The sequence below is a fragment of the Asterias amurensis genome, chromosome 1 (genome assembly GCF_032118995.1).
Source record: "Asterias amurensis chromosome 1, ASM3211899v1".
NCBI classification, from domain to species: Eukaryota; Metazoa; Echinodermata; class Asteroidea; order Forcipulatida; family Asteriidae; genus Asterias; species Asterias amurensis.
In genome coordinates this window covers 9,696,059-9,719,509 of record NC_092648.1, presented here as the reverse complement: position 1 = coordinate 9,719,509, position 23,451 = coordinate 9,696,059, and the positions used below count along the sequence as shown (strand labels likewise).

The 23,451-nt window shown below is 39.6% G+C and overlaps 3 protein-coding genes across 3 annotated transcripts; all 3 read left to right on the top strand.

Annotated features, from left to right (window-relative positions):
- Positions 1-506: 506 nt before the first annotated feature.
- Positions 507-4,842, top strand: LOC139936039 (C-type lectin domain family 4 member M-like). Its single transcript, XM_071930752.1, has 2 exons — positions 507-789; positions 4,670-4,842. The coding sequence occupies exons 1-2, from the start codon at positions 507-509 to the stop codon at positions 4,840-4,842; spliced, it is 456 nt and encodes a 151-aa protein (XP_071786853.1).
- A 4,213-nt stretch (positions 4,843-9,055) lies between these two features.
- Positions 9,056-10,085, top strand: LOC139939229 (CD209 antigen-like). Its single transcript, XM_071935030.1, has 2 exons — positions 9,056-9,218; positions 9,910-10,085. Exons 1-2 carry the CDS (start codon positions 9,056-9,058, stop codon positions 10,083-10,085), a joined length of 339 nt encoding a protein of 112 aa, XP_071791131.1.
- A 6,237-nt stretch (positions 10,086-16,322) lies between these two features.
- LOC139945291 (uncharacterized) lies at positions 16,323-22,720 on the top strand. Its single transcript, XM_071942641.1, has 5 exons — positions 16,323-16,478; positions 16,832-16,909; positions 17,537-17,617; positions 18,282-18,349; positions 18,662-22,720. The coding sequence occupies exons 2-5, from the start codon at positions 16,841-16,843 to the stop codon at positions 21,246-21,248; spliced, it is 2,805 nt and encodes a 934-aa protein (XP_071798742.1). The 5' UTR covers positions 16,323-16,478; positions 16,832-16,840; the 3' UTR covers positions 21,249-22,720.
- The last annotated feature ends 731 nt before the right edge of the window (positions 22,721-23,451 follow it).

The window sequence follows — 23,451 nt, the reverse complement described above, 5'->3', positions numbered from 1 at the left end:
AGGGGAGTATTCCAGTGGTGGGTAAAATAACATATTTTGACAAATAAATTACAAACAATTTTGTGTTTATGTATCTATTAGTTGTTCGAGGGGAGTATTCCAGTGATGGGTAAAATAACATAATTTGACAAATAAATTACAAACAAAGAAAAACAAGTATTAATGTCAAGTCTTTGACACAACATTTTGAAAGAAAAATTTCCTTGAGTTTTTGTCTTAATGTTCTTTCCATCTAAATTTCTTACAGCGTATTATGTACAACTAAGAATTACAAATAAGCCTAGTTTTTATTCTTCGTATTCTAGATTTGTATTTTATTATATATTGATGATCGATTAACGCTGTTTTTCAGAACTCCGCACTGCGTTGTCTCTTTGTGTTACTCCATGAGCCGTGCTTTATTGCAAACGGGGGATCTTGGCACAGTTCCTATCTACGAAGGTTGAACTTCCTTTATAGTTAGTTGTACATCAGCAATTTCAATTTGTCAACAGAGGGTCCTGAAAATGTTGGTGAGCAAACTGCTTGGTGTTGTTGGTATAGTTGTAATGGCAAACTACGCTGCTGTAAACGGGCGGTGTTGGAAGTCATGCCCCCCTTCTTGGAGCCAGTGGCAAGACAAATGCTACAAGATGCATGATGTCGACGTTACATGGGAAGAGGGCAAGCAGATTTGTGTTGAGTTGGGTGGGGTGATGGTTGTCCCTCACGGAGAAGAGTTCCAACATCTCCTCGCCATGTGCAGTTGCAAATGGTTCTGGATTGGTTGCAACGACATTCAAACTGAAGGTTCGTAGACATTTCTAAAAATGAAGTTCAATTTATAGTCGGTACAATTTGTTTTACCACAATCATGACAATTCTCCACAACAATGCACAATTGCCACATAGGATGAAGAATTATCTAAAGTAAGAGTAATGCGGTTTTTATTAACGCGTCATAGTATTGCGTTCTATTTTGGAATGGAATGGTCCGGGGATCACCGAGGGAGTCGGAGTTTTAACCAAATCACGAGTAAAGCAGTCAGTATTTGTTTTATAACACCCCAACATACTATTTATCATCCTCGTACAATATCTGTAAGGATAACACCCCTTACAAATATTCTGCCTTTTCATTGGTTTAGAGCGCATCACATGATATGTCTTAGTTTTACTAGACGGCGGCCGCGTGATAGTGCATCGTTTGCCGTGATAGTCCGACGACTATCACACGGCGTGCAGTACCCAGACGTCTTTTACCCACCTCAATCCCAATCTGTTGTGCATCTGTGTATCTGAAACGCACGTACGAACGTTACGTGTACGAGGATGATAAATAGTCTGTGGGTGTTATGAAACAAATATTGACTGCTTTTGCTCGTGCTATGGTTAAAACTCCGACTCCCTCGGTGATCCCCGGACCGTTTTCCCTCGGCTGCGCCTCGGGAAAATAGAACGGTCCGGTGATCACCTCGGGTGTCGTAGTTTTAACCATAGCACTCGAAGCAGTCAATATTTGTATACTAGTGATCGCGTGCGTTTTTTGCGGGAATAGTGCCCACCTGCACTTTGAATGGTGCCTGGTTACAGCGCTCTCTCTTGACTTGAACCGTGAACAGCAACTACAAAACTTCCTCTCTTTTTCTGATTTCTGTTCTTATTTCACATTTATAAATGCCTGGGACAGTTTGGCTATTCTGATTGGTCGAGAGCACGTCACGTGGGGGTGTTTAAACGGACGATATAACACCGGCTAGAAGTGTTCTTAAACACGGCTAGCCTTTTACATTGAAAATGTGGCCCCTGAATCAGAATAAAAAGTGCACAGCATGGATTTCTGACGTCATACATAACCTCGTTTCTCAATTTGTTTTTTAATCAAAGAAGCTGAATTTTTCCCCGAAAGTGGGAGGGTTTTGAAGCTTAGGGAAATTTGGGGTGGAGTGTAATAATTATATTCAAGACAATTTTAAAACAAATTTCTATTTAAAACCGTTTTTAAACAAAACAATAAGTTCAATCATATTGAAAGAGCCTCAAACGTTGTGGTAAATGTCGTCTGCTCATTTTGGTTAGTGGGTACATAGTAATTTCTACGTGTAGAAAGCACCCCAAAAAAATATCACATTTTCAAGCCTTCAGTCTCACTACACTATTTATCACACTACAATATCACCAGCGAGCACAATGTCAGACTACATACCGGACCCTTGTTTTTACCTGAAATTTGGTTTAGACGACATTACTGAAGATGAAATTATGGAACAAAATGAGTTGGATTAGAGAGCAGGGATACGCAGAGAGTAATAATGAAATTGGGAGAGGGGAAGAAAAAAGGAGCCTCCAAAACGGTTCGAGAGTCTGACTAATGTTGAACTCACATCATTGGAAGGGAAGAGAAATGAGATAAGCACAGCATACGCGACTACTTGGGGAGTGAAAATTATGACAGGTAGGGTATTTATATGACCAAAACTATTTTTTGGAGGGTATTAAAGGGGGGTTTCAATTAAAATAGTTTAAACTAAACCGAAAAAGTTTACTTGAAAATTGTATGAAAATGAAAATTGGAATTTTAAAGGAAAAAAATTATGGTTTTTTTTTCTTTGAAATTACATGTTTCTCATTACTTACGTTTTCTAAGCGGGGGGGGGGGGGGGGCAACTTGAAAAGTTTGCACGATCCTCATTTAGTGTCATTGGAAAGCATTACAAAAAGTTATTTAATGTAATTTTAATTGCAGATTGGTCCGAAAGTGTGGGTGTAAACCCAGTTTTCGAAAACCTCCCAGTCCCAGAGTTGGCAGTCCTTCTGCAACGATTCTATGGAGGGATGGAGATGAAACGGGCTAGAAATGACAAAAGCTGCCCCAAATCAGCGATAAAAGCAGCAGATATGAAGTTGATGTTCAGTAGCGGGGTATTGTCACCAACAAATCGGGCCTCCTGAAAATGACATGTTTTTTTACGGGGGGGGGGGGGGGTCTGCAGAAGAGGGAGAGAAGGTTTGCAAAAATTAAAGAAGGATGTGTCATCTTCAAGACAGATAGCACCGGCAAAGGAGTACCTTGCAGTTCAATGAGGCAACGAAAAAACACCCCGGTGGTTTGCTGCAGGATTTTGAAGGCGAAAAGCGTATGTATGCCCAGCCTGAGAGCCAAGTTTGCCCTGTTGCCACACTCAAGCTGTATCTCAGCAAGCTCAACCCTAAACAAGATGCTTTCCTGCAGCGCCCATACTCCTCAAAAGTTGACGAGACCCATGCATGGTATCGTAACACACCTTTGGACAGGAACACAATCGGAAACTTGATGAAGTTAATATCCACAGAAGCACAGCTAAGCCAGACGTACACCAATCACTGCATTTGGGCAACTATACCATCACTGTGCTGAACGAGGCTGGCTGTGACACTCGCACCATCATGTCTTTGTCTGGCCACCGCAATAAGTCTTCAATTAAGCACTATTGCCGAGATGCATCCGAGAAACAAAAGAAAAGCATGTCATGAGCTCTCCATACGATCATCGATCCAGGCTCCAATAATCCCAGTCGGTCCTCTGCAAGCCACACTTTTGCCAGTCCTCCCATCCCCGCCACAACTGCAATGCCGGTGCCGAGAAAGCGGAAGCTCCCCGGCCCGGCGTATCATACACGGTTCGTGCCCCTGATCATAACGCTGCTGACGCTGTAAACCTCAACACATCCAACATGTCCGCACAGTCCCTTTTCGCAGGATGCACATTCAACAGCCGTGTTGTTGTAAATATGCTACCATCACCATCTTCAGCAGCATCATTGACAGACTCTTGATTACCACTTCGAACTAATGTAATGCTCCCTGACTTAAACAAGCATTTCGATTAAGTTTTGTGGATAAAAAAATCAGTAGTTTGTTCTTCACTTTCATTTCGTGCAGCAAATGTCACGTACATGTACATGTGCTATGCACGATCGATTGCAAATAAAAACGAACACCGGTGGTTTTAAACTGTTCTTTTTCCAGAACTTATAATGATACAGGAATTTCTATGCCTGGTTCTTGATAATATCACCTCGACTTCGTCTCGGTAAAATTATCAAGTCCAGGCCTCTGCGCGGGTTTTAAACTACTAGTTGTAAACCTCTTCACTGCACATTGATTCCTATATTTAAAGCCATTGGACCCTTTCGGTAAACAGTATAGTCCGAGGCCCACACTTCGTGTATCAAAACTTCTATTATCAAATAACAAACCTGTGAAATCTTGGGCTTAATCGGTCATCGGAGTCGGGAGAAAATAACGGGAAAACCCACCCTTGTATCCGCGCGTTTCGCCGTGTCATGACATGTGTTTAAAATAAATCCGTAATTCTCGTTAACGAGAATTGATATTGTTTTACTGTTTTCTCAAAAAGTAAAGCAGTTCATTGAACAATATTTCAAGAGAAGTATTTCACCACTACCTTCTGTAAACCCTGTAAGTTATTTGTAAATCTGTGAACTTTTTTCTTTTTTTTCTGTACCGAAAGGGTCCAATGGCTTTAAGACCGAGCTCTGTATAAAACACACATTGACTGGAATAATTCGGTAACCAGTGTACGTCCATTCAACCTCGGGCCAGTTTGAGCTTCTGATTGGTGGATTAGCGCGTACTGGAAGGCGTTTGATGTAATGAGAAATTTTTATTTCTGGTTGACTTGTTTCAGGTACCTGGGTGTGTTTGGATGATGAAGGCACTATTGACGTGCAGGACAAGAGATGGAAAGATGGCCAGCCAGATAGTAACGGCAACCAAGATTGCGCCGTAGGCAATGCTTTAGGCTGGTTCGATGGGACTTGTGAAAACACACACAATTTAATATGTCAGCGTCCCGTGTAAGCAGGATGGTTGCTCCTGTGAAAGGTTGCTCAATATTCTGGGCAAACTACTTGTTATCAAAATTATAAGGCAAGTTGCCGTAAAATCTCTTGAAAATCTCTCGCTGTTAAGAATTCCTCCTTGCTCCTTTTAAAGGGTTGTCCCTGCACTAAAAAAAACCGGATAGTTTGTTGTAGTTCAATAGTTAGTGATAAAACATAAGTTTGCCCTTTGAAATACAACAAAGGAAGCACAGTTTTGTAATAAAAGAATGATATGGCGCCCTTGTGTAAAAGAAACGCAAGTTTTTGATTTAGAATTGTTATCATAACTGCGAGAAGCAGTGGCGTATTACCAATATATTATGCATAATACGCACGCTTTACCAACAGTACCAATGGCTTACCAAATGCTTACGCAAATCGATGGCGAATTACCGTCTTCACAACATTCGCTGAATGTACGGAAGCGCTTCGTATTGCTGCTCTGACAGAGTGGCGAATGTTCTTGCGAACATGAATATTTGAACTGCGCGTAGCATTCGTCCAAAATGGCGGTTGGATAGTGAATATTTTCATCTCGGTCTCACCCCTCGATCGTCCTCGGTCGGCCCTCTCCTGACCAATACTTACCAACGCCTGTACGAACGTTGCAAATGCTTACGCACGCTTTACCAACGTTACCAATGATTACAAAAATTACGCCGAATGACCGTCTTCGCAACATTCGCTGAAATTAACAAACCGGTTTGTAAATTGAGCGATCTTCGTAAGGAGGTGGGGAATAATTTCTAAACGTTCCGAATTTGTTACCAACGCTTACGAAGACACGGCGAATGCTGCGATGTTTGAGCGATTGTCAAATTAATATGGCCTTCCGATAGCATATTCGCTAGCATATTCGCCGTGTGAGAGCAGCATAAATTGACCGATCTTCGTAAGGAGGTGGAGAATGACTTGTGAACGTTGTGAATTTGTGGCGAATGTGGCGAAGTTTGAGCGATTGTTAAATATTTCCGTTCGTGAGCACATTCGCTAGCATATTCTCCCTAGTGTGAGAGTAGCATTAAGCGTGCGTATTATGCGTAAAGGCCGGTTCATACTCGCTGCGTATTCACTGCGTACGCAGCGTGCGGACCCGTCCGCAGTGCGTAAAAGGAAGCGCAGTGCGTAATCGTTTTTCGCAAATGCGTATGAAAATTAGGTCGTACACACTAATCGGATGCGTAGTCGGACGTATTGAAATATTTTAACATTTTGTCGGATGCGTAGACGCCATTCAGTAAATAATGGCAAGAACCTGATACGAAAAGGTGTGCTTTCCAAATGTGTGTAACACACGCTTGAAAGAACACCGAGATGTAAGAAGGACAGTGATTTCATGAAAGGAAATTGGGGAAATTTGCGATAAAGATTTGGACGGAAGGCATTTTATTTAATGAAAAACCCTTGAACCGAACGAATGTATGAATACAAGTTGACGCGTTCGTTTCCGCGCGCGAATGCAAACTTAATGCGTATTTATTTTTTATTTTGATGAAGTATGAACGTTAAATCCAAACTCGAAATGTCGGGTGCGTGAACGCAGTCGCAGCGAGTATGAACCGGCCTTTAGATATTGGTAAGGAGAGGTTTAAGGACGGCAGAGAACATAATTCACTATCAAATCGCACCTTTTGGGCGAATTCGTCGCGAATTTCAAACATTCGTATTCGCAAGATATTCGCCCAAGTGTGAGAGTAGCAATAGTAGTGTGAAGGCTGGACAGATATTTCAATCTGACGTAAACCGGTCATATTAGAAAGTAACTTGTAGTTCGGGCTGCATCTCATACATCGTTCTATTCCCAAATTTCAGTTTAACCATATAAGTCAACTTTTTCAGTGTTCGGAAATCTTTTGAAACGTTATTGACTTTAAGTTAGAAACCCCACAGGAGCCAGACTATTTCTCCTTCCAGCCTCAGTTTGGATAACATTGATTTGGATGGGAAGAAAATCAAGATGGCTGCACATAAAGATCTATAATGAAGTGTGGTTTTGCGATTTCTCATTGTCATTTTACACGAAACGACAGATATTAGTTTAATCTTACGGGTACACCATTTGAACAATGGTGGCCCTAGAAAAGCCGGTTGGTTTGATTAGTTTCAACATTTTGACAACTGTACTCTCGTCGTTGTCACTGTCCCTTATGACGACTACTTTAGAGCACACTACACTGAATAAATCAACCAGCTCTCACAAAGCCATCACCTCAAGTTTTCAAGAAAAGACAATTACATGGTGAATCTGTCAGACTCAAGTGATCAGTAATAATTAATTGGTGTATAAATATAAGTATAATGTTGTACTGATGATGTTTATGTTTTCAAATTGTTTCTCAGCACTGCAAGCTAAAAATAAATTACATTATATGCACAACTGTACTTTTCAAATGGTTTATGTGAAGTTACAACCAACTCCGACACCTCAAGATAAACCCTATAACGCAACACCGATCCTTTTAAGTTGACCCTACCAACCTTGACCATCACACTTAGCCCTAACTCCGAACCTTTAAAATTAAAAAATAGACAACCCTTTGAGGAAATCTGTCCGTCGGAGATTCTGTTGCCTCATATGGGAAAGTTAAGGAGCTTTCGATTTCGGGACGGTAGCGCACACGACGGAAGGTAACATAAAACGGATGCTTACGCTCCAGTGCTCCCGTCCTGTACGTTGTGGACCGCACAAGTCCCGTTCCCGTGAGAGTCCTTTTATTTCAAGTCCCATCGCCTAAACACCAGACAACTTTTGCGCGGTTGGCATCCCTAACCCGTGCCCGGCCATTCTCGGGACTACGATATAACTACTATTTGACGTCAGATATGATAAGGACCTATCGCACGAGAACGGGCCTTGAATCAAGTCTAATGGTGACACCGTCCACGATTAACAACCTTAACAACGTGAACAATCGGCCGTGAGTAACGCAAATTATGCATCGTTTTTCGTGCGTGACCTCTGTGTGAATATATAATTAGTCAAAAGGGCTTCTGGAATTCGGTCATTTTCGGCCTTTTCTGAAAAGTCTCAACCCAAATAATGTACCAGTAAATTGAAACGAAGAGCATATCTGTCGTTATGTATGAAAAAATCAGTGCAACTCAATTTTAAAAAGAGAAAATTGTACGTAAAAAATAGCTTCAAAAAGAAAGAAACCAGGTCACAAAAACACGTTATGAATGTCGGCTGATAGTAGACGGGCTCTTGTTATTGACTAATGCTGGCGTTGCGGTCGGGGCACCATACCCACGAAAAACAGCAAGTTGCCACATCAATGGATGATGCTGACATACATAACGGGAAAATTTGCCGTGTTTTTGTGACTTGTTTTCTTTCTTTTTGAAGCAATTTTGTACGTACAGATTTCTTTCTTTTTAAAATTTGATTTGCACCGATTTTTTTCATACAAAACGACAGATACGCTCTTCATTTCAATGTACTGCTATATAATTTCTGTCAATACTTTTCAGATAGGGCCGAGAAGCCCTTTGGACTAATTATATATTCAAACCGAGGTCACGCATGAAAAACCACACAAAATGCTGCAGATAAAACCTGGCAATTATATAGTTATTAACGCATGAGCCGTGTTTTATTGGTAAATGAAGGATCTTGCCACAGTTCCTTTTTATAAAGGTTGAACTTCCTTTGAAGTTAGTTGTACATCAGCAATTTCAGTTTGTCAACAGATGGTCTTCAAAATATTGGTGAGCAAACTGCTTGGTATACTTATTAACGCATGGGCTGTGTTGTCTGACTCCATGAGCCGTGTTTTATTGGTAAATGAAGGATCTTGGCACAGTTCCTTTTTATAAAGGTTGAACTTCCTTTGAAGTTAGTTGTACATCAGCAATTTCAATTTGTCAACAGACGGTCTTCAAAATATTGGTGAGCAAACTGCTTGGTATACTTATTAACGCATGGGCTGTGTTGTCTGACTCCATGAGCCGTGTTTTATTGGTAAATGAAGGATCTTGGCACAGTTCCTATCTACGAAGGTTGAACTTCCTTTATAGTTAGTTGTACATCAGCAATTTCAATTTGTCAACAGATGGTCTTCAAAATGTTGGTGTGCAAACTGCTTGGTGTTGTTGGTATAGTTGTGATGGCAAACTACGCTGCTGTAAACGGGCGGTGTTAGAAGTCATGCCCCCCTACCTGGAGCCAGTGGCAAGACAAATGCTACAAGATGCATGATGCCGACGCTACACGGGAAGAGGGCAGGCAGATTTGTGTTGAGTTGGGTGGGGTGATGGTTGTCCCTCAAGAAAAAGAGTTACAACACCTCCTCAACATATGCAGCTGCTCGAGATCATCGTTCTGGATTGGTTGCAACGACATTGAAACTGAAGGTTTGTACACAATTCTAGAAAATGATATTCTTAGATTTAACTTTCAAAGTTAGTTTCAATTTATGACAAAATGGCACCCATGGTGAGGGCTACAAGGAAAATAAGAACAAATCTAAAGTAAGATGAAGTAATTGTTTACGTTTCTCTTGAGCTGTGACAGAGTTGGTTGAAAGCAAGATACAGGTAGTGAGTTACAAAATGCAGCAGCAGTTTGACATGCCGTATTATTATTAACACAAGGCTTAAATCTGCGTATCGAAAACGAGAAATCAATTTGAACGAATACTATAAATATTGTTCTCTGAAATTAATTCTATAATACATAAATCACGAATACAAACTGCTGAACCCTATATTTGTTTTATAAAGGCGGCAAAGTAACTGCATTTTCAAATACACCCGGGATTGGTGCCCGTTGGTATGGGGGCACCATACCTTCCATCAAACGAAGTACAATTCCAGCATCGACTAAGGAGAAATGAAGGATAATGGCTTCCTTCGGGAAAGTTTTACTTTCAAGACAGAGTAGATAATAGGTAATACGAAAATTACATTCATTTGAAAATCTTTCTAATATTAACAAAGTCTTTATCCCCGAGAGTTATGGAATTTGCCAAAGTCGAGGAAATTATATTTTGAGGAATCGGCAAACCACGTTAATCAAACTTTTTTTTTCATTGACTTGTTTCAGGTACCTGGGTGTGTCTGGATGGTGAAGGTACTATTGACGTGCAGGACAAGAGATGGATAGATAATCAGCCAAATAATAATTACGGCAACCAAGATTGCGCTGTTAGCCATACTTCAGGCTGGCACGATGAGGAGTGTGAAACAACACGCAAGTTAATCTGTCAGCGTTCCGTGTAAGCAGCACTGTTGCTCCTGTGAAAGGTTGCTCAATTATCCTAATGGGCAGACTACTTTTCATGTGCACATTGCCCTAAATTTTTTTTTCAATTTTGCGGTTTGGAATTTGCTCCACATTCTTTTTTTAAAGGTTTGTTCATGCACTAAACACCTGTTCCAGTTTTGTTATAGATTTTCTCAGTCAATTTCGGAAAATGAGCAGCCAATTTAACCATCAAGCTTTTCTATTTCGCGCGAAATCGAATGCCACTGAAAAGGGTAAATAATTTTGTTTTATGATTAGTCAAATGTAATGTTGCGTCATTCGATTAAAACAAAATCATTCAATTTAACAGTTCATCAAAGCAGCATTCAAATGCGCAGTCGCTTCTTGAGGCGTGTGTGTCTCGAAAAAGGAATGACGACACACTACATTGAACATAATGCTAAAGGAATTTAAATCTACTCAAAACGAAATTGAATGGCCGAATTCTGAATTTGAAACGCAGTAAGAACTGGAGAGGCAAAACAACTTCGAACGCATGAAAATGAAACTGGCTGCTCATTTGCCGAGTTTGACCGAGAAAACCTATATAAACCACAAGGAAAACTAACTGCATAGATAAACGTTTTAATAATTTGGGGTGGTTGAACAAAGAATTGACAAGATTGGGATTTGAACCAGCAACCCCTGGGGCCGATTTCACTTACGCTTTGCGATCATCGCAAACGCCGAAACGGTCGCTAAATCCCAAATCCATCACTACTTAGCGATGGATTTTGGATAGCGATTTCACTAAAACTTTGCGATGAGAACACTCTTTGCAAAGTTTTAGTGAGCGATGACAATCTTGCGATGACTCGTTAGTGGTCGCAAAATAAAAGTTCATCGCAAACTTATGATACATTGCGCCATTCTGTGCTTAGTTATATCGGTGTACGTCTTGACGTATAATTGTGTCCGTAATTTAGAGTAAATTGGCACTACATTAGTGTTGCGGTCTTTTACCTGGTAGACTCAGATTGCCGATGACAACTATCAGCGAGGCAACTGCAGCAAAGAAAGCTTAAAATCGGTTAAAGGGAGATCTATCTGGGTTCGATTATTTTGACCATCATTTTGACTAAAATGTGTAATATGTGGGCCTAGGCAAATTGACATTGCAGCTAGACCCAGTAACTGGGGCGCTGTGCTCCTTTTTTCAAATTTTGACATTATCGGTCGTAATGTCAAAATTCAAAAAAAGGAGTACAGCGCCCCAGTTACTGGGTCTACATTGCAGCCAATAATTGTCTTTTCCGATTTAATATCACTGCATGTAGGGGCTTTTAGCCTACCACTTTTTGGTGGCAACACTTTTGGCAATATGCCTATTTCAGGCATTCAACAATGAGTTATGTCGTTTCCCTTTTGACGTTCGTACAATGGCGAAAGGCAGTGTGTAATATGAGACAGATATTTACAGAATATGTTAGAATTTTCATCAATCCCAATGTTACAACAGATTTACGAAAATTGTTTATTAAAATCTAGAATTACAATAGAGGCCATAGGCCTACAAACGAAACACGTTAAATTTTATTTAATGTAGCATAAACTCTTTGTAAATGAATGCCTAGAATTTAAACATCGTCCACAATAGTTGTTAGTTCGTATGCACAAACATGACAACGCTTATATTATGCCATTTCATTTCGAGCGACGACCGACGATTTTGTTGCGGGTTATGTCAAAGGTCACTACTTTTAGCCTCGTACAAAAACTTTATTTTCCTTTTTACGTCATCGTAATTGCGATGGCTTTAGTGAAACGCAAAATTAGCGACATCCCATCGCAGGTGCGATCCCATCGCAAGTGTGTTAGCGATGATCGCAAACATAGGCGTTAGTGAAATCGGCCCCTGGTCTATGCTGGTCTAGCCGGCGCTCTACCAACTGAGTTAACTAGCCCATTTATTGACGAAATAGGGACACTGCCAACATAGGGCTAGATAGCTCAGTTTGTAGAGCGCCGGCTCGTTAATCCGGAGGTCCTTGGATCGAATCCCACTCTAGTCAATTCTTTGTTCAACCCAAAGATCTTTATTTATTTTATTAATCCTATTAGGGCAATAATGCACTTATGCTTAGCCTAGAGTGCCACATGTGGAGGCAGTGGTACCTTTAAGTGGTTAATTTCCTTTCATCAAGCTAACATCTTGGACAATTTTGCTGAACTAGTAAACAGACGAAAATAGTATGGAGTCACCCAACTTGATATTTTAAAACAAATTTATTTAATTTTCAGTTTCTTTTAAAGCAAATCCAAACTATATTCTCAGAGCAGGGCAGTTGTCACTTATCAATTTTACCAAATTAACATCTTGCTGTAAATAAAAGGCTAAACAAAAGATTGCGATTAAGTTAGATTCGGTAGTAATACTTTATTATTAATTGTGTGAAAAAATAACGTTAACTGTTTGTAAATTAATATAACTATTGGTAGAACTAAATGATGTCATAAATAAATTCAATCAGAAGGCATTTTGTCAAATGTTTAGAGCACTTTTAAGGCTATATCATTATTTCAATGGAAAAATCCATCAAAATATTTTAAAACAAAAACATACTTTTTTTTATAAGTTTTATTATTAAAGGATTCGGGTACTTTTTCAAAATGCCCACAGATTTACATTAAACTTACAGGGTTAAAAGATAAAGATAGTGGAAAGCTTCCCTTCAAATATTACTAGCTAAGGTTGTGTAGTTTTTGAGAAATGAGTAAAACAAGTCACAAATAGTTTTGGTCTCATGAGACCAAAATTATTTTAACATGTAAAATCCCCTTAACCAGTTATGATATTATACCAAAACCATAGCATAACTGGTTAGTACGTTTTTACATGCTAAAACTACAGCACCTCAGTAAGTATAATTTTAAGGGAAGCTTTCTACTATCATAATCTTCAAACTGTGTAAGTTTAATGTATATCTGTGGACATTTTTTGTTAGGAAAAAGTACATTATGCCCTTTAAGATGTATACTTCACATTACCAATAAGAAACTCTCGAAAAAGTCCCCTTGCAGTCAAACATCAAACACGCAAACTACTTAATTACAATCATCCTAAAGACTAATGACACATTATTGTATATATTCTCCTTGCAAATGTCAAGCCTTAGATTTAAAACCACACATATCAGATGTTCGTTAAACTGCTTTTAATTTATGACTTGCCCACTAGACCATTTGACATCATGTTGGTCAAGTTCCTTGTATCCAATCAGTAATTTGATCACATTGATTTGAATGGGAGAAAATCAACGATAAAGCCTACAGTGAATTGCGGGTTATGCAATTTAGCATACAGGATGTAAAAAATGTAGTTGACTAGGGTTGATGAAACTAAGTTCAGTAAAACAGATATTATTTAAAGCCATTGGACCCTTTCGGTACAGAAAAAAAAAGTTCACAGATTTACAAATAACTTACAGGGTTTACAGAAGGTAGTGGTGAAATACTTCTCTTGAAATATTACTCCATGAAATGCTTTACTTTTTGAGAAAACAGTAAAACAATATCAATTCTCGTTAACGAGAATTACGGATTTATTTTAAACACATGTCATGACATGGCAAAACGCGCGGATACAAGGGTGGGTTTTCCCGTTATTTTCTCCCGACTCGGATGACCGATTAAGCCCAAATTTTCACAGGTTTGTACGGTGGCTGATCTCCGCCAACAAATAAATACTGTTTCAGTAGGGCGTTATAACGCCCTATTTTACGGCGTAATAACGCCCTATACGGCGTTATAACGCCCTAAATTACGGCTTTATAACGCCCTAATTGAGAAATAGAGCGTTATAACGCCCTATGGGGCGTTATAACGCCTTACTGAAAAGGTGTTTATTTGTTGGCGGAGATCAGCCACCGTAGGTTTGTTATTTGATATAGAAGTTGTGATACACGAAGTGTGGGCCTTGGACAATACTGTTTACCGAAAGGGTCCAATGGCTTTAACAAGCACTCTCTCCTGCGTAATAGAAAATGAGAAATAAAGCAATTGATTCCAAAAGGTACTCATTTGCTCTCCATGGAATACTTTCCATTAAAGCAGGAAAGAATGCTTGTTTATTATGTGTTTCACGGGGGTTGTGAGTGTCAGTTGTTGTTTTGTTTTTAAATCATAAATCTCGGTCTTTTGGACTCAGCCTGTATGTTGTAATATGTTTTGAAATGTAATGAGGCAATCTGGATGTATTGTATGCAAACAAGAATGCTAATAATCATGAATTTTGGTATTTACTCATACACATATGTATGTTAGCACCGTATACTCAGCACTTTCCCGAGTCCTGTGAAATATCACAAAATATTACTCGAGTGGGATTCGAACCCACAACCCTTGCAGTTCTATAGTAGTGTCTTACCAATGGTTGCCCGGTAGCTAGAGGCAGTTCGAATCCTATGTATTGGTAGCGGGTACCACATTGATTATGTTATCACTTTCTGCTTTTAAGACTCTTTTAGAGCACACTACATTGAATAAATCAACTGGCTCTCACAAAGCCATCACCTCAAGTTTTTCAAGAAGGGACATTTATTACACGGTGTACCCGTCACACACTAAACTAATAATAATTGATGTAATAATAAGAGTAATATTCGTGATGTTTGTTTTACAATACTCTCTCAGCACTGTAAGCTCAAAATCAATTACATTCTGCACAAAAACATGTCTTACTCAACTTATAAAATGACTAGTGTGAAAATAGTACCTCACACCAACCCTAAGCCTTTAAATAAACCCCAGTCAACCTAGCCTTGCTCAAGGCAGTCAATTACATGGTGTATCAGTCAGAATTATAAACAATATTGATGTTATTATTATAAATCAGGTTTGTAATGAGTAGGCTCAGTAAATTTATGCATAAATCTATTCATCAGAAATAAAACAGCTTGATTCAGCATACCAGGTTTACTACACATTCCTTGAGCTGTAAACTCTACGTGATTTAGCCAGAGGGGTGTCTATGTCTTTTGGACACCCCTTTTTAAAATGTGGACACCCTGTTTTATCTGTCCTTTAAATGCAAATGTATTGTAAGCGAAAATTTTGATGACATGTAGTTTTAAAATTTCCAGCAAATTTTGATACCCTTTGATAAAATCCTGGCTAAAACCTTGGTAACCAGTATAGGCAAACATGTCATGACTGTACAGGAAAGTTGTTTTTGGTGAACCACCCAAAGTCAGACTGATTGGAATGATATGAACGCTAAATGCACATCCACACAGTGTTTAGGTCATACACATTGAATAATGGACTTAAAGGAACACGTTGCCTTGGATCGGTCGAGTTGGTCTTTGAAAAGCGTTTGTTATAATATGCATATGGGTAGAAAGATGCTGTAAAAGTAGAATACAATGATCCACACAAACATGCCTCGAAATTGCACAGTTTTCCTTTTACCTCGTTGACAACACGTCCGCCATTTATGGGGGTCAAAATTTTGACTCCCATAAATGGCCGACTGTGTCAGTTCGCACAGTAAAAGGAAAACCACGCAATTTCGAGGCAAACTTGTGTGGATCATTGTATTCTACTTTTAAATTATCTTTCCAACCATATGCATTTTATAACAAACGGTTACAAACGCTTTTTTTATAGACCGACTCGTCCGATCCAAGGCAACGTGTTCCTTTAACAAGGGAATTCTTCGTTCATCCGGACCCCAATTTCATGACTCTGCTTACCGTGGGCAAAGAATCGGCGCTTACTGAAGCAGGGAATTCCGATCGTACGTGTCAAGCGTATTCACGAGTCGGCAGGGAATATGTGCGCTTGCGTACTTCACGTTGCTTAGTATTATTCGCTTATGCTACACATCTAGCGCAGCATTTCGGCCCTTCTACAGAAAGCGGAGAATGGTTACCGTAAGCGCGTTCGTTGTACCCAACAAGGGAATTCTTAAGAAAGGGGAACAATATATTAGTAATACTAAAATAATGTTGTGTGGACACACACTAGTCCGTGCAACAAATTTGCGTCTCATTGTGACGTCAGAAGCTCAAACAGCGCCCTCATTGAGGTAAATGAAAAAACCTCTCATTGGCTGGAAGTTATGCGTGCCGCGTATACACGCACCTCTCAGAGTTACGCAAGGGGCAAAGTAAGAACAAGTTGTTTGTGACGTCACATTGGCCGGAATGTTGACTACTGTTGCTCTGGTGCACGGGGTCTTAATGTTCACGACCATCCTACAACACAGAAATACAAACACACCACTCACAGGTTTACGTGAAAACACATGCTTTTTGGAGCTTGTTCAGCGATTTGAACTGAGATAACGATTTGCGAATCCAGTCAATGTGAAAAAAATCAAGAGAGATTTTTGAAGAAGAACCAGACGTTTTCGGAACATTTTCGAAGTGAGTATTTAACCACATGTCTCTTTATTATGGCCTTTATTTGTTATTTCTTTTCAACGTGATATGAAATTGTATTCGATGTTTAAAAAAACTACTGCATAAAATTACCAAATATTAAAAAGGATTATCAAGAAATGTACAATTAAAAGATCACCATCAAAAAAGGCCGAAAAAAAGTCAAAGGCAATACAATACAAACATAAAACAACATCATTTCAAAATTATGACAAGTGAAGGAATAGCATAATTTCTAGATTCTCTAGATCTTAGTTTTTATTTATCCACATTCTCGTTATACTTGGCCGTATAATAAACACACGCTTTGATGTGTTCTTTTATTCTCCTCAATGTAGTATTCGAAGATGAATGTTATGAATGTTCAATTGAGCTTCCCTAGGAAGAGGGAAAGTTGTACCGATTGCGGTGGACAGGTTAGTTCAGTTTTAATCGATATAAAACGTTTCAGAAGTTATTGTGATAACGTTACATAAAAGTACGTGACTTTAAGCCTTTATTCGGCTCTTTTCAGAGCAAACCCACCCACTCATAGGAGAACTATTTCATGGTTGTACCTGCAAGTTAACTAATAAGTAAGATTTGAAACTTTGCATGCTTGAAACACATTTAAGTAAGATTTGCGCTGACACCTTGTTGTCCTAATGTAATCTACAAATGAGTTGGGGGGGGTCTGAAAAGAACCGTTGGTTTCAAACTCTAGTTAACTATATCAAGTTTACTATTAATTATTCTTAAAAGTTCATGTTTGGTGGCTTAATGCGTTTCAAATGTTTTAGAAATTCGTGGGTTTGTTGCTGGTTCTCTTAAGCGTTGGCTCAATCTGCAAGCCTCGTACTCTTACTATTTTGGTTTAAATACAAAGTAACTATTTTCCCTCCATCCTCTGAGCTTATTATTTAGCTTATCTTTGCAATATCCAAAGAAGAGTGTTATAAATAAATGTTGACTTGAACTGAATTGAGGTTAGCCCTTTTAGACATGACAGCATTTTGAAAGAGGATCAAACATTTCAATATTGATAACTCTCTGTACACCAACAGGTATGGAAAATACGGAAAGAGATGGGTTTCTTGGGGGAAGAAACATGTGTGGATTGCGGTGAATTGGCAGTGACATGTCAGGTAAGCTAGTTGCAATATTTCGTGGGGAAATAAATCAATAAATAAATCAAATAAATAAATTTGATTAAAGGCAGTGGACACTATTGGTAATTACTCAAAATAGTTAAAAACCTTACTTGGTAATAAGTAATGAGGAGCTGTTGATAGTATAAACTTTGTGAGAAACGGTTCCCTCTGAAGTCGTGTAATTTTCGAGAAAGAAGTAATTTCCATAAAATTTGATTTCGAGACCTCTGAATTAGATTTTTGGGTCTCGAAATCAGGCATCTGAAAGCACACAAGTTCGTGTACAAGGGTGTTTTTTTCTTTCATTATTATCTCGCAACTTCGACAAACAATTTTAACAGGTTTGTTATTTTATGCATATGTTGAGATACACCAAGTGAGAAGACTGGTCTTTGACAATTACCAATAGTGTCCACTGTCTTATAGGTAAAACGTTCATTTTAAAGAGACGCAAAGCACTTGTTTCGATCTCAGTGGATGGAACTATTGATGGGCCTTTTGTGAGAATTTTGCACCGAAGAAAATTGTTTTTATAGAAAGATCAGGCAGATTTTAAATCTTATCTTTTAAATCATTTTATTCTAAACGGCTAGTTGATTTATTGAAAAACTTTTATATCAGCATTCTTATAACAACAATGACTTGTTTTTAAATACAGCACTGGCTTCATCTGTACACATACCTCGAGCCTCATACTCTGATGCCCTTGTCCAGCCATGGGGTACAGTAAGTACACATATTAATCACTCTAGAAATTGATCAAGTGAAACATTTTTGACTTCTTCACATTTCGGTAAATTTTGAAATTTGGTATACTTGTTGTCTTTTATGCATAATTGTGTTGTCCTCCTGTTACAAAGGAAAATCAAATTTCATGCTTTTTATCATGATATTAATTTTTTATTAACATTTAAAAAATAATAATAACAATAATATAGTTATCATTACGGGTGGTCTGATCATGGGTGATAGATTTTTAAATCAACTCAGTTGAAAAATCATCACTAAATCAGTTCTTTCTTATTTATTATTTATCAGGAGTACATCTCTCCGTTTCCACCTTGAGCAACATTATCCACTGGAAATACATTCCGACTTTTTGGAGACACCACGGTCTGAAACACCCCAATCGCCATCAGCGACTCTTAGAAACAAGATTGGATACAGATGCCAATTTGCTCCCGTGTGGAGTTCAACAAGAGCATCACATCCTTCGATGTACTCGAGACTACAAGGCAAGACCAACCCCAGTTCCCAAGTTGTAACTCAAATAAATCAGTTACATACAACGCCTTTAGTATCCATGCACTTTCCACCGGAAATTTGTCAGCAGCAACAATATTCACACCAGCAATTGCAGCAGGCGCAACATCATGAGCAACAGCAAACACAACAGCAAAAACACAAACAGCAGAAACCTCAATCTCTGCAAAGGAAGCTGCAACAACTTCCCGTCAACAAACCAACAACAGCTTCACCAAAAACACCACAAGAAGCAAAAACACCAGATGAGACTCAAACAAAACCAACAGCAGCACCAACAGCATCTGTTGTGCCGAAAGCAGTTGCACCACCAACACCAAAACAGACAGGATCAACTGGTAAAGCAGCTGCAACAGCAGCACCAACATCACCTGCAGTACCAGAAGCAGTTGCACCAGAAGCAGCAGTAGTAGTAGTTGCAGCAGCAACACCAACACCAACAGCATATGTTGTGCCGAAAGCAGTTGCACCAGCAGCAGCAAAAGAGACAGGATCAATTGGTAAAGCAGCAGCAACAGCAGCACCAACAGCAGCACCAACATCACCTGCAGTACCAGAAGCAGTTGCACCAGCAGCAGCAGTAGCAGTAACTGCACCAGCAACATCAACACCAACAGCATATGTTGTGCCGAAAGCAGTTGCACCAGCAGCAGCAAAAGAGACAGGATCAATTGGTAAAGCAGCAGCAACAGCAGCACCAACAGCAGCACCAACATCACCTGCAGTACCAGAAGCAGTTGCACCAGCAGCAGCAGTAGCAGTAGTTGCACCAGCAACACCAACACCAACAGCATATGTTGTGCCGAAAGCAGTTGCACCAGCAGCAGCAAAAGAGACAGGATCAATTGGTAAAGCAGCAGCAACAGCAGCACCAACAGCAGCACCAACATCACCTGCAGTACCAGAAGCAGTTGCACCAGCAGCAGCAGTAGCAGTAGTTGCACCAGCAACACCAACACCAACAGCATATGTTGTGCCGAAAGCAGTTGCACCAGCAGCAGCAACAGAGACAGGATCAATTGGTAAAGCAGCAGCAACAGCAGCACCAACATCACCTGCAGTACCAGAAGCAGTTGCACCAGCAGCAGCAGTAGCAGTAGTTGCAGCAGCAACACCAACACCAACAGCATATGTTGTGCCAAAAGCAGTTGCACCAGCAACAGCAAAAGAGACAGGATCAATAGGTAAAGCAGCAGCAACAGCAGCACCAACCACACCTACTGTTCCGAAAGCAGTTGCATTAGCAGCAGCACAAGAGACAGGATCAACTGGTAAAGCAGCAGCAACAGCAGCTTCCGCTCTGTATGTAGTAGCATCACCATGCCAACAACAATCGACAACCAAATGCAAGACATCCACAGCACAAAGGTCAGATTTTCAATTAGGACCAAAAAGTTCTACGGTAGAGATACAAAAACCCCAACCATCTGCAGCAGCATTGCCAGCAGGAGCCCAAGCAGCCTCAACAACATCCTCTCAGGGAAGTTCTCCGGGTCAACAACAATCAGAGCACACATCACCAAAGCAGCCCAAACAACGGTTCAGTCCTGTGACCCAAGCTTTGGATGATTACCTGCAAGGAATCAATATTCCTTCGATTGAGCAGTCTGATCTTCAGCATCCTCCACAGGGTCAGGTTGAACTTGGGCAAGGTGCTTCTGGAGGTGTCTTGATGATGCTTTATAACAATGAACACGTGGCTGTCAAGTGTGTACCAACTGGGGATAAAGACACTGTGGATAGAGAAGTTCGAATCCTGTCTGTTCTCTCTGAACACGATAGTTTCCCAAATTTACATGGAACTATAGATTGTGGTCAGTTTAGGGCAGTTGCCATGCAATTCATTGGCGATGAAGCATCTGCTACTTGTCTGACATTAGGTGAGGCTCTTAACGGGTCTAGAAGTTTGACCTTAGACCCGGCTGATTGGAGATCCATTGCCATGAACGTGGTTGATGGAATCAAACACATGCACTCTGAGGGGCTGCTACACAATGACATCAAGATGGACAATATATTGATGTCCAATGACACCCCGACACATCGCTGGCGTGCATATGTGATTGATGTAGGCATGGCTACAACAACAATTAACCCAAGAAACTATGTTCTAACAAGTGAAGAAAAGGAAAAATATCGCCGGTTTCATGGCCATATCGCTCCTGAAATGGTCGATAATGCAGAGCACCAGTCCATCCAAAGTGATATTTTTCAACTCGGTTTCGTTCTTAATAGCATCGGCCAGTTTGGAGCAGTTCCCTTTCTTGAACAACTTGGTGATCAATGCAAATCGCGAGATCCTTCGGAACGACCCGAGATGACTCATATAAAGTATTGCATTCAAAACAACACCTTCATGTAGTAAAGCAAAACAAAAAAATAAACAAACAAACAAACAACTACTTATAAAAAGGCTAGGTTTTGTGTACATAAGTTCACTACAACAATAATCGTCTCTTATATATTTGCAGCCAGAACTTATTAACTGAACTTGTATTATTCATAAATTTAAGATGTGCAGTGGGGCAGAGAATACCCCATCGTTACACTTAAACTTAAACTTAAGATATGCGCAGTGAGGGAAAAAATATCCCATGGTAATGCTTAAATGGAAGATATTATTAAGTGCGGTGGGCAGAGAATACCCCATTGTAATACTTAAATTTAAGATATTGTGCAGTGGGGCAGAGAACATCCCCATTGTAATACTAAAATTTAAGATATTGTGCAGTGGGGCAGAGAATACCCCTTTGTAATACTAAAATTTGAGATATTGTGCAGTGGGGCAGAGAACACCCCATTGTAATACTTTAATTTAAGATATTGTGCAGTGGGGCAGAGAACACCCCAATTGTAATACTAAAATTTACGATATTGTGCAGTGGGGCAGAGAATACCCCTTTGTAATACTAAAATTTAAGATATTGTGCAGTGGGCAGAGAATACCCCATTGTAATACTAAAATTTAAGATATTGTGCAGTGGGGCAGAGAATACCCCTTTGTAACACTAAAATGTAAGATATTGTGCAGTTGGGCAGAGAATACCCCATTGTAATACTTTAATTTAAGATATTGTGCAGTGGGACAGAGAATACCCCATTGTAATACTAAAACTTAAGATATTTTGCGGTGGGGCAGAGAATACCCCATTGTAATACTTTTTATTTAAGATATTGTGCAGTGGGGCAGAGAATACCCCATTGTAATACTTAATATTAAGATATTGTGCAGTGGGGCAGAGAATACCCCATTGTAATACTTTAATTTAAGATATTGTGCAGTGGGGCAGAGAATACCCCATTGTAATACTTAATATTAAGATATTGCGCAGTGGGACAAAGAATACCCCATTGTAATACTTAAATTTAAGATTTTGTGCAGTGGGGCAGAGAATACCCCATTGTAATACTTAAATTTAAGATATTGTGCAGTGGGGCAGAGAATACCCCATCTGTACACTTAAATTTGATATATATGTGCAGTGGGGCATGAAAGTATATAATTATGTTTCAGTGGGGCAGTGAATACCCCCCCCCCCCCCCCCCCGTTCAACCTTCAATAGATGTAGTGATTTGAAATATGGTTGATATCTCATGGCTTATATCTTAGCACTATTCCATTTTTGATATATTAATACATGTCGAGGGGTTAAATACAAACAGCTGTATTGTTCTATTAAAGGCAAACCTCAGACAGTCTTACCGGCAATCTTTCATATTTTATTCAAATTTTCGCAGTGTGGATATCACCCATCATGTAATGTTTCATACCAAGTATTTCTCAAACTTCTTGACCTGTTAACAGGGAAAAAATAATAAATATGACGTTTTCAGCAACTTTGAAAAGAGTTTTTGTTCATTCATTTCGTAATAAACTATAGTTTATTTAAAATAAATCATAGATACTTGTTGAAGTGGTCTTCAAAACAAGGGAATTTGAGGGAATGAATTCGAAGATATTACTCCTCGTTTCTGTGAATTGCCGTGCCATAAATCGCCCAACTTTTATAGGCCCTAAAACGCGTAATTGAAAGCAGAATCAATCAGCCATTCATTAAAAGGCCACTTTCCAAAAAGGAATGCAACAGTTTTGTTTTGCCCCTAAACTACGAGACCAAATTATGTAGCACCTTCAGCATCAGCCACTTTTGTTGGCAGGTCAGCCACTTTTGTTGGCAGTTCAACCGTTTGGAATGTTTGCTATTACACGATGACTTTATTGGCTGGGAGCTCTGGGTGCCGTAGGCAGTGTCCAACAAGGCGCAACCGAAGCACTCACGAATGCGTACATACCCTTTTGGTTGGCAAACGCCAACGAGTTGTGCACTAAGCAGACGCGCAATTGCGTCTGCGTCACCAATTAGCCGTATATAAAACAGCACGATATTCCCTCATTTTGCCAACCAAAATGGATATAAGTAGGCACGCGCTATGTGCAATTAACATACTTCATGGGACGAGTCTATTATATCACTTTTGCTTTTGTGTTCGGTCGCACCAATCGAAAGTAACGGGAAATGTACAAAAACAAATTAAAAAAGAAAAGAAAAAAAGAACTCAAAGTA